Below are 11,826 nucleotides of genomic sequence, written 5' to 3'. Positions count from 1 at the left end.
TGAAGACTTCAGATATTCGCACCTTCATCTACACCTCCATAATGAGGATATCCAAACTAATCTACATCTCTCATCCAGCTGCAACCAACTGTGTATGGATGCAACAACCTAAACAGACTTTGGCACTTAATATGGCAGATGCCGGGTCGATTCTGAACAGCCTTCAGAATTCAGTTACTACAATCCACAGTCAAGAGCAGTCACCACAGCATTATGAATTGTATCCCATAGTCATAACACCCATCCTTGGGGGTTTGAATAGTCCAAATCTGCTCATCCGCTCAGACTATGCAGTAGATATTGAAACCATAAACAAGGGATGATTATGTTTGGCAGTTATGCAATTCATGCATAGGCCCACTTAATCCACTCGACATCAATTTGTCCTCTGAGCAACTCATATACCACGACTCCTTAATCTCGTAAACCGACTCTTCTTCTCGTTTCCCATTTCAGAAGTTAGACTTGGCACCAGAAATAAAAATGAGTCTCTTGCCGGTCATACCACAGACCAAACACCAAATAAGCTTTCCAAGAAGCCATTCTTAATTGTCTTGCTCCAAGCATGATCTCCAGGATACCACTCCGGCTGGAACAGTCTCAAAGCTTTCTTTCCCATCAACAGACCCAACGTCCATCTACAACTTAACATCTTATAGTCATTCCTTTTCAGATCCCCATGTGCATTTTAAACCTACTTGGGGGATGAACTATTCATCTGAATAACCACTGGCTGTGATTGCCCAGCTTCTCTCATTCTCACACATTCATACTTCTAAAGGCTTACTAAAACAAGAGCCTGCGTTAACCATTTAAACAGTTCACAGGTTTCTTTTACACTCATGGGCAATTACGTAATGGCGTCAAGTCTATCAAGCATTCAAATATATAAAGTCAGTAATCACAACTTTAGTGAGTTAAAAACCTCATAATCATGAAAGGTTAACAATCAAGTTTTGCAACAATGCACCCAAATACAGTAAAAGCAATAATGTGCATAAGAGGATTTAAGTCTTGTGCACTGTGTGTGGCTGCTTCACACTGAATCACGCATGTGCAGTATCATCAGCTCATCGGTTCTCAAATCGGACGCGTCCAACAGAAACTGTTTTCGGTTCAGTATACTGGTGATCCGAAAACCGATGCAACTGGTTCTTGACTCGAGAACGAGAACAGCTCTAATCGGCATGCTGCAGTTCATTATCATAAGCTGCTCTACTCCTGTTCATGTTCTGTTTACTACAAACTCAATTTGTGAATGTGTAATCATTAACTATAAATACAGTACAGATATTTTATAAATCATCCCTTATTCCTATTAAACATAGAGTCTTTAGAGTCTTTATTGTCCAACTTCCTATACAATCTAACATAATCTACAACTTAACAAAATATACAGATTAGATACATTCATCTTAAAAAAAAAAAAAAGCAAAATAAAATATATCTATAAAGCTATTTTATCACACTTTCAAATCAGATGCATCCGAAAGAAACGTTTATTTGGTTCAGTGTACTGATGATCTGAAACCAGTTCGAGAACCAGAATAAGCTAATCGGTTTACAAATTGGACGGGTCCAGCAGAAACGGTTCTCAGTTCAGTGTACTGGTGATCTGAAAACCAATGCAAACGGTTCTTGACACGAGAATCCCTCCAGCAGTAGGTGTGTTCGTTCATCATCTGGCTCTGCTCGGTGTTCATCTTCAGTTGTCTCGTCACAGCAGTTCAGTCAGTGTACTGTTTGAGTAAATGAATAGGTTTATTTTAACTCAGAGGGAGTGTCAGCCACGTTAAAAAAAGTTAACAGCTTAAGTCATTTGTGGATTAATGCTTATTGGAGACGGGAATCGTTTCAAAGAATTCAGTTCAATTTGGTGAACTGGTTCAACCGGTTCACTAATAAGAACCGGTTAAATCGAACGATTCATTCGCGAATCGGACACCACTAACGCATACTCTGGCTCTTAAATGTTTAAACTGACAAAGCTTAAATGAGTTTAGTTTAAACACAGATATCAACGTGTGCTATTCAGGTCTCTTTTGTGCAAGCGCGCTATCAGCACCCGGGTGATGATGGAATAAATGACTGCTCATATTCCAGCATACGGCATTCACATTGAACAAGAGTGCATGGTTTGTCCACATTTTTTATGTCTGGGAATCAAGAATGCGCATACATTAACAGAAACATATATTAGCTGAAACCTGTTTGTTTTACGTACTATTTATAGTGAACCATGTTACAGATGCTTTGTTTTCAGCGAACCGTTCCATTCCTATAATTTATTGTGCATGCTACCTTATATCTACCAGTTGCTATTTTACTTTAATAAAATGTTATGCATGGGATTGGTACCATAGGGTTTAACCCTAATCTAAATGTAGATATCAGCAATATTATTTTGCAGTAAGTTAGCAAACACTTGCCAGTCAACATTAATATTAGCAAATCTATGCATGATTCCATGGTAAACCAGAGATATTAAAGTTGTTTTCCAGATTCATGTCATTTATTGTATATGCTACCTTTCAGTTTTCAGCTCAGCAACCTCGGTTTTGCATATTCTAAGCTAGCTACATATTCTGTCTGCTACATTCCCAGTGTTAGCGAATGCTCGCTCCAAGCATATGCGTCACATTTTAAATCCTACCTGTTGCCTTTTACCATCCACTTATTTAGCCCTTGACATTCCATCTCCTTTTCCCCGTTTTTTTTCTATTTTTAGCCCTGATAGCTTTTTTTTTTATTCATCTTTTTCGAGTTTCAAAGTGAAGTGACATTCAGCCAAGTATGGTGACCCATACTCAGAATTTGTGCTCTGCCTTTAACCCATCCGAAATGCACACACACAGAGCAGTGAACACACACACACTGTGAGCACACACCCGGAGCAGTAGGCAGCCATTTATGCTGCGGCGCCCGGGGAGCAGTTGGGGGTTCGATGCCTTGCTCAAGGGCACCTTGTCGTGGTATTGAAGGTGGAGAGAGAACTGTACATGCACTCCCCCCACCCACAATTCCTGCCAGCCCGAGACTAGAACCCACAACCCTTCGATTGGGAGTCCAACCCTCTAACCATTAGGCCATGACTTCCCCCCAACGACATCATACTAACGTTACTGCTGCTCACTCAGCGTGCACAGCGCCCCGTCTACTCGCAAGATTACCCTTTATGTCTAAAATCTCCAAAATGGGGCGTGAACTCCAAAATTAGGCTGAACCTCCAAAATAGGGCGGGGTCTCCTTTTGCAAGACTTTCACCATTGACTGTGGCTTCAGCCAATTGTTACTAACTTACATTACAAATAAAACTTTATAAATTAAATATTGTTTCTAGTTCTTCTAAAATAAATATGTTATATAAATAAATATTCTCCATGAGAGCAGAGGCCAAAGCTTGTGGCCAGTGGTGTTTGGGCCCAAGTCCTGAACCTCTGCTTCACGATGTAAACGGGAATCACTCAGGAGCCGTCCCAGTGGAGGGGAACTGAATTGTCTAGTCTAGTTTACCATCTTCGTTGAGCCATTCAAAGAAGTGTTTTATCAGCTTTTTCGTTTGTGCTGCATAGCTGTGGCCTTTCCAGTCAGAAGTGCATGTTGTGACACAGCTTCTCTGCACTTAAACTAATAAAAACACATTTACGCACTACCATGACTGATGACAGACTCAGTAATCTTGGAGTCTTTAGCATTGAGGTGAGGAGAGCCTCATGTCTTGCCTTAGATGATTTTGTTAGACGGTTTGCTAGTCACTACCAAAACAGAAGAATCCAGCTGTTTTAGTTGAGGTTCTTTCTTTTTCGACTGTCTTCCACTCTTTCTGCTACTGTTTTTATTCCTATTAGGACTGCCTACAACTTTGAATGAAACACTATGATGTTTTGGCCAAACCATATGAATTATTAGAGTGGGGGGAATTTATTTATTTATTATTATTTGAAAGAGATTGTGAATAAAACTACTGTATATTGTAATGGCCAAACTACTTATTAAAAGAAAATAGTTGACATCGTTCCTGCTTCTGGGTTTTTAAAATTGCTCATAATTAAAATTGCTTTCATTTTATAAACTTGTTAGCATTATGAAAAAAAAAAAAAAAAAAAAACAAAAAAAAAAAAAAAAAACAAATACACTGGCTCTCAAATTTAACTTAATGGATATATATACAGGTATGACAAAAATGAAAAACACCTAAATCGAAAATGTGCTTTATTACTACATTTGTTTACAAGTAACTTTATTCAAGTTAATACAATACTAATAAATAGGATTTACATAATATACTGTAGAATTTAGCTTTTTTTTTTGGTCACTGGTGTCCACCCCATTTGGAAGCAGTACCCCAGCATGGCCCCCCCCACTGAAAATGCTCTAGACACGCCCCTTGAAGGAAGGGGATGAGAAAGAACTGATATATATATATCAGAGTGTCCTTTCCTGCACCTTCACTCTGTGGGGTGCCTTTGTATGTTTGTATTGTCTGTTTCTTAGGAGATCAAAGTATCTGAGGTTCTTTGAGGTTCTTTTAACTCAGCTGGTGAGGTGAGTACAAGTTTGTAAAGCATTATTTGATCTGTAAAACTCAAGTGTGATCTAAAACCATATGAACATATGATCACTGACATACAAGTGACTGCATAGTTAATGATTTAAATTAAACGTATTAATTAATTAATTAATTAATTAATTAATCATTTTCATTGTTTAATAATATTGAACACTGGCCTTTGTCAAATCGCTTATTTTCCATACATGTAAGCAATGTTCCTTCTATTTTTTTTTTTTTTCTTGCTGAGCAAAACTTTTGTCTATTGGTCAGACATTTCGGCAACCTGAGCAAAAACCTTCTTTATACCTTTATATCTGTACAGCTTACACACAAAGTGAGTAACTTTAAACTTTAATGCGTTTTATACTTGATTGAATCTTTCATTTTATGTTACTAGAGAAAGTATTTTTTTATGGTGCTGTCACCAAGAAATTCTAATAAAAATCATTTTAAAACCTAACACTGAACAGTTGAATACTTTATAATAATATCATGTAATGTAATATAATTAATATAAAGCAGAATTAACTTTTTGAGATCAACTATTTATTAATCTTATAATTGATAAAAAAACAAAACAACAAAAAAAAAAAATATATATATATATATATATATATATGTATATGTATGTGTGTGTGTGTGTGTGTATATATGTATGTATATGTATATATACATATATATATTTTTATAAGTATTTAAAACTAAATTATAGTAGAGTGTGCACACTGCTACACCTGTAAATGTGTAAGAGTTTTGTTACTGTTCTGTGCCCATCATCTGCTATTTCCAGCTCTTAATCAATCCACTCTGCATTGGCTCTTGTGTTGAGCTATTTTGTCCGCAACCATTTACAATTATTTAGCATTTACATTTACATTTATTAATTTAGCAGACGCTTTTATCCAAAGCGTCTTACAGATGAGGACAGTGGAAGCAATCAAAAACAACAAAAAGAGCAATGATATAAGTGCTATAACAAGTCTCAGGTTAACACAGTACACGTAGCATGGGATTTTAAATAATATAATAAATTAAAAGAAAACAGATAGAATAACAAAAAGAATAGAGCAAGTAAGTGTTAGAGATCTTTACATACACACACACACACACACACACACACACACACACACAATTGCATCATAAATGAAAAGAAAATAGAATACAAAAATATTAGAAAGGTAGTTAGATTTTTTGTTAAAGAATAGAATTAGGATAGTGAGTGTTAAAGTTAGAGGGTCAAATAAAGATGGGAGAGATGTGTTTTAAGCCGATTCTTGAAGATGGCTAAGGACTCAGCAACCCGGATTGAGTTTAGAAGGTCATTCCACTAGGAGGGAAAATTTCATTTAAAAGTCCGTAAAAGTGACTTTGTGCATCTTTGGGATGGCACAATCAAGCGACGTTCACTTGCAGAACGCAAGCTTCTAGAGGGCACATAAGTCTGAAGTAACAAATTTAGGTAAATGGGTGCAGAGCCAGCGGTAGTTTTGTAAGGCAAACATCAATGCCTTGAATTTTATGCGAGCAGCTATTGGAAGCCAGTGCAAATTGATAAACAGAGGTGTGACGTGTATTCTTTTTGGCTCATTAAAAATTAATCTTGCTGCCGCGTTCTGAATTAATTGTAAAAGTTTGATAGAATTGGCTGGAAGACCTGCCAAGAGGGCATTGCAATAGTCCAGCAAGGAGTTGTGCAGCATGTTCCGAAAGAAAGGGCTTGATATTCTTGATGTTGAATAAAGCAAATCTGCAGAATCTGACAGTTTTAGCAATGTGGTCTGAGAAAGTCAGCTGATCATCAATCATAACTCCAAGTCTTCTAGCTGTTTTTGAAGGAGTTATGGTTGATGTGCCTAACTTGATAGTGAAATTGCGATGAAACGATGGATTTGCTGGAATCATAAGCAGTTCTGTCTTGGCAAGGTTGAGTTGAAGGTGATGGTCCATCATCCAGGAAGAAATGTCTGTTAGACAAGTTGAGATGTGAATAGCTACAGTTGGATCATCAGGATGGAATGAGAGGTAGAGTTGAGTGTCATCAGCATAGCAGTGGTATGAAAAGCCATGTTTTTTAAATGACAGAACCTAATGATTCCATGTAGACAGAGAAGAGACGTGGTCCAAGAACTGAGCCCTGAGGTACCCCAGTAGTTAGATGTTGAGACTTGGACACCTCACCTCTCCAAGATACTTTGAAGGACCTATCTGATAGGTAAGACTCAAACCATTGAAGTGTGGTTCCTGAGATCTCTTTTGCCAGTAGGGTTGATAGGAGGATCTGGTGGTTAACCATGTCAAAAGCAGCAGACAGATCAAGCAGGATAAGTACTGAAGATTTGGATTCTGCTCTTGCCAGTCTTAGAGCTTCAACAACTGAGAGCAAGGCCGTCTCAGTTGAATGTCCACTTCTGAAGCCAGATTGGTTGCTGTCAAGGAGGTTGTTGTGTGTGAGAAATGTAGAGACTTGGTTGAACACAGCTTGTTCAAGTGTTTTTGCAATAAAAGGAAGAAGGGAAACTGGTCTGTAGTTCTCTAAAAGAGATGGGTTGAGGTTGGGTTTCTTAAGTAGTGGAGTTATACATTCCTGTCAAAATTATGAGGGAAAAACACCAGTGTGGAGGGATGTATTGATGATGTGAGTGAGTGAGTGCAGGTACAACTGCAGGGGAAATGGCTTGAAGGAGATGAGATGGAATAGGATCAAGCGGGCAAGTAGTAGGGTGATTAGAAAGGATGAGTTTTGAGACTTCTGCCTCAGAGAGTGAAGAGAAGGATGTGTAAGTTTGCTGGTGATATGTTTAATGAAAAACGTTGAAAAGTCGACAGCTATTAGAGATGAAGCAGGAGGGGGAGGAAAAAAGCATGCGAGAGTTAGACGGATTGTTCATTTTGTTATGGTAGTATGTCATTTTAGCAGTGGAGACATTAGAAGAGAAAGAAGATAGGAGTGACTGATACAAAGTAAGGTCAGTATTAGGTCATTTACTAAGGCTTTCCCAAATTATTATTTTGCCTGTCACATTCTTTTTCTGTTGCGACTGTGCAGCTTAGAGGCAACATTGTTCATAAGTCACTTTGTATAAAATAATCTGCTAATTGAATGAATAAATGTTTGACGCTGATTATATATGTTATTTACAGGACAAGCAGAGCACTATGGACAGCAGCAACTCAAGCAGAATCAACCAGACAGATTATGACTATAAAAATTTGTATATAGTTTTTTGTCTGCAATGTTTTAATGAGCTGAAGAATTCTATGACAGAGATTTCTCTGGTCTTCTACTACCTGACCTTGATCCTCGGCATTCCTGGAAATGCATTTGTCATGTATGTTGCTGGATTGAAGATGAAGAGGACTGTTAATACAGTAGGGTTTCTCAATCTAGCGATTGCTGACCTCTTGTGCTGTCTTTCCACTATTCATCATATTACCAAGAAAGCTTTTGATTACTGGCCATACGGATCCATAATGTGCAAAATATTCCCCTTCATTATGCTCATCACCATGTTTGCCAGCGTTTTCACACTGAGCTTGATTAGTCTGGATCGGTTTACTCAGGTGATCACACCGGTTTGGGCTCAGAATCATCGCAGCTTGTTCATCGCACGACTGGCCTGTGTATCGGCTTGGATTCTGGCTTCAATTCTCAGTCTGCCTTTTATGATGTTAACCAAGTTTTACACAAAAAACAATGGCACATACTGCCTGTTTCATAAATTTGATGAATATAGTGTAATATTGTATGGAAGGTTAACCATCATCAGATTTGTGTTTGGCTTTTTGGTTCCTCTCATATGCATCACAACATGCTACGGATTTATCGCACGCAAGTTAGGCAGGAGTCATTTTCACTCTGGACGAACATTTCGCATCATGTTTGCTGTAATTGTGGCCTTTTTTCTGTGCTGGTTGCCATATCACATTTTACATTTGATAATAGTGTACGGAAAGATATCCAGTTTGTATGTGGTTTCAGGAGTGTATCCGTTCTCCGTCTCTTTTGCGTATTTCAACAGCTGTCTGAACCCCATTCTGTATGTTTTCATGGGGCAGGATTTTAAAAGCAATGTTAAACTTTCTCTAAGACGTGTTTTTGAAAGAGTTTTCACTGAGGAGGGAACACAAGCATCACGATCCACACAGCCACAACACACACACTCAGTGTAGTGAAGATATCAGAACATTTATTCAGAGATTTCTGATTTATTTTTTAACTATATTAACTATTCTATTTTAACTATTATCTATTTTCTAAATTCATCAACTCAAAGTCAGCAAGTCATCTAACTCTTATTCATCATTCCTGTGTGTTTCTCTCTCTCTATTGTTGATGTATTTTCAGTGATTGGTGATTTGTGAACTATCGTCAAAGCTTAACATCACAGTGATTGAATACTGATGCTTGATTTTTGGTTGCTATCAGCTTAGAAAAAGCTTATAATATTTAATTAAATATAAAATATTAAATGTTGGTTTCTATGCTGAATTCATGAAGAAGAAAAAAAAAATTTAAAGCTAGCAATTGTGAATATATCAAAAACAGCTTTTAATTTTCTCTGTTTTATCTCAGTGATTTAGCCATTTTGGTGTTTTTCTACTTTAGTGTTATGGAGTTATGGAGTTGATTACTCAGAAGCAAAGTGAATGATGTATAAACACTGTTTTAAATATATGCAAAAAGTACAATTGTATCATTACTGTAATGTTCACTGAACCTTCAATTCGCTTGTAATTTTTTTTTTTTTTTTTTTTTTTTTTTTTATTGAAAATGAGGACACGTTTGGAGGCTGCAACAAAACAACTTCCTCCTTTTCATTACGACAGAAAAGTGAACAGGAGACACGTGTTAAATTAAATGACAGATAACAGATTTTAAGATTCCAAATACTTTGCTGTAAATGTATATGAACATTTCATCAGTGTGACACACATTTACCTGCAATTACTAAAACCAGCAACTGCTAAGAAACTTAACAAGAAGTTCCTCTTTTTCCTTTTTTATTCAGGAGAAACTTGTCAAATAAATGAAAGATGACGGACTTAAAGGTCTGCATGCCAAATGCATTATCAAATAAAATAAATGTGAAAATGTTCTCTTTGTAAAACTTTCTGTAAAATGCTATAAAAGTGTCCTGATTCTGGATCAGTGTGAGCAGTATTGATTCTGCACGTCTTTTGTTGTATAAATAGTGTGAGTAGTTTATTCATATTCTTATTATTGAGCTTACTAACTCTAAAATACTGAGAAGCTACATGTGTTTGACCCATGTGGTACAAAGGATTTATGACATTATGTCTCATAAGATTGCAAAAGATAAAAAACTATTAGGCTATGATTAAAAAGGGACATGTAGTAAAACAGAGTTGAACAGAAACTGAGCAACCGTGAACAATTATGAATAGTGTCTTTCTCAGAAAAAGTATTAAACATTAAAAGTCCACACAGTAAATATTATATTTAGTTTTTATTAAAAACAAGACTTTATTCTATGTAACCCAATGAGTCTTATCTGAAAGACAGATGCTTGAATGCAGGATCAGATTGAGTTTAATGTTGTATGTCTGTAACAGCGTCTTTCTGTCCCAAAGGCTGCATCAAAAAAACTATATAACTCATTTAAGTTAAAGAATAGACTTTCATACTGATATATAATGTCAGGCATTCTTAGAAATTGCTTTAAAGAAGTATGTTTGGTTTAAAATCATTCAAGCATCTAAACTCTCAAAATCTCTTGAACCCTCTGAGCTCTTCTTATTTGTTGCTCTCTCATGCTCTCGATCACGTGCTGGTTCTGAAACTGAAGCCTCTGGACCCACTCCTCACGTAACCGGAGAGAAAACATTGAGGATTTATTGCTGTGTGCACACAAAGACTTTACTGTAACACAGTCATTTGATGTTACAGGTTAAGAGTTTAATACACAAAACTCCTCTTAAAGGGTTAGATCACCCAAAAATCAAAATTATGTAATTAATGACTCACCCTCATGTCGTTCCAAACCTGTGAGACCTCCGTTCATCTTCGGAACACAGTTTAAGTAATTTAGATTTAGTCAGAGAGCTTTATTTTTGTTATTGGGCGCGCCAGAAAACACGTCAGCAGCGTAATACCTCAATGCAGCGTCGTGAACGTGCGCACAAAAAACCCGGAAGAGAAGACAATGCTGAATAAAGTCAATTTTTTTTTATTTTTGGACCAAAATTTATTTTCGATGCTCCAACAAATTCTAACTGACCCTCTGATGTCACATGGACTACTTTGAAGATGTTTTTCTTACCTTTCTGGACATGGACAGAAGACCGTACACACAGCTTCAATGGGGGGACTGAGAGCTCTCGGACTAAATCTAAAATATCTAAAACTGTGTTCCAAAGATGAACAGAGGTCTTACATGTTTGGAACAACATTAGGGTGAGTTATTAATGTCATAATTTCATTTGTGGGTGAACTAACGCTTTAATGATGATACAAGTTGTTTTGCAGTGTCTCATCTAAGCAAATATGTTAAGAAAGACATTACTGAGAGATATGCAGAAGGAAGGGGATCAACGGCTATCATTAGAGGATATTCTGAATCGGGTAGGAGGATATAATATATTAATACAATTTCTGAATGCAACCAAGTTAATGCATAGAATATAGGTAATGTTTTTTTTATTATTATTATTATTATTATTATTATTATTATTATTATTATTATTATTATTAATTAGTGTGGGTGGAAGGGAACTGGGCTTTTCATGGAGGAGCTGAAACACACAGCAACAGTTGAGGGCACGACTCCCAACGAGTTTCTGATCCATTTCCTAGAGTAGATGGCGGTAATGCTCTGAAAAAGAATGTGAACTGCCAATAAGCATGAACAAGAAGAAGAAGAAGAGTGCTGAACGGTTGTTGAAGTTATTACAGTACAGTGTTCATGGTAGGCCTTGTCTTATTTGACGGAACTAAGTGAGTACGGACGGAGTCTTTCACACTTCAAACGCGGCGGAATCTGTTACAGAGGTGCTGGGGGATGTTTTACTCGCGGGCACAGTGCGTGGCCTAAACAACAAATCTGTGTCCAGTTCAGCAGATCTCTTCCTTCCACAATAATTACCTGTAATGTTACATTTCTTCATGGCTTTTTCAGTTTATATATTTATTTTTATCCTTTGCTTATTGCTTTGACATGTTACATGTTCCACAAGAGACAGTAATATATTGGATCACTGTTACACCACAATAAAGGATGCATATCACTCTGTTCCACGAGCAGCTTTGGGACGTT

The 11,826-nt window shown here is 36.9% G+C and overlaps 1 protein-coding gene across 1 annotated transcript; it reads left to right on the top strand.

Moving 5' to 3' along the window:
* The first annotated feature begins 4,460 nt into the window (after window positions 1-4,460).
* Window positions 4,461-8,824, top strand: LOC113072967 (C3a anaphylatoxin chemotactic receptor-like). Its single transcript, XM_026245841.1, has 2 exons — window positions 4,461-4,545; window positions 7,694-8,824. Exon 2 carries the CDS (start codon window positions 7,709-7,711, stop codon window positions 8,720-8,722), a length of 1,014 nt encoding a protein of 337 aa, XP_026101626.1. The 5' UTR covers window positions 4,461-4,545; window positions 7,694-7,708; the 3' UTR covers window positions 8,723-8,824.
* The last annotated feature ends 3,002 nt before the right edge of the window (window positions 8,825-11,826 follow it).

This window comes from Carassius auratus, unplaced genomic scaffold (genome assembly GCF_003368295.1).
Source record: "Carassius auratus strain Wakin unplaced genomic scaffold, ASM336829v1 scaf_tig00011176, whole genome shotgun sequence".
Classification (NCBI taxonomy): Eukaryota; Metazoa; Chordata; class Actinopteri; order Cypriniformes; family Cyprinidae; genus Carassius; species Carassius auratus.
The sequence above is the reverse complement of the archived record's forward strand: the minus strand, read 5'-3'. Positions and strand labels throughout refer to the sequence as shown.

Bases quoted from the DNA above. Each gene is read 5' to 3' on its own strand.
- LOC113072967 (XM_026245841.1), top strand. From the start codon at position 7,709: ATGGACAGCAGCAACTCAAGCAGAATCAACCAGACAGATTATGACTAT.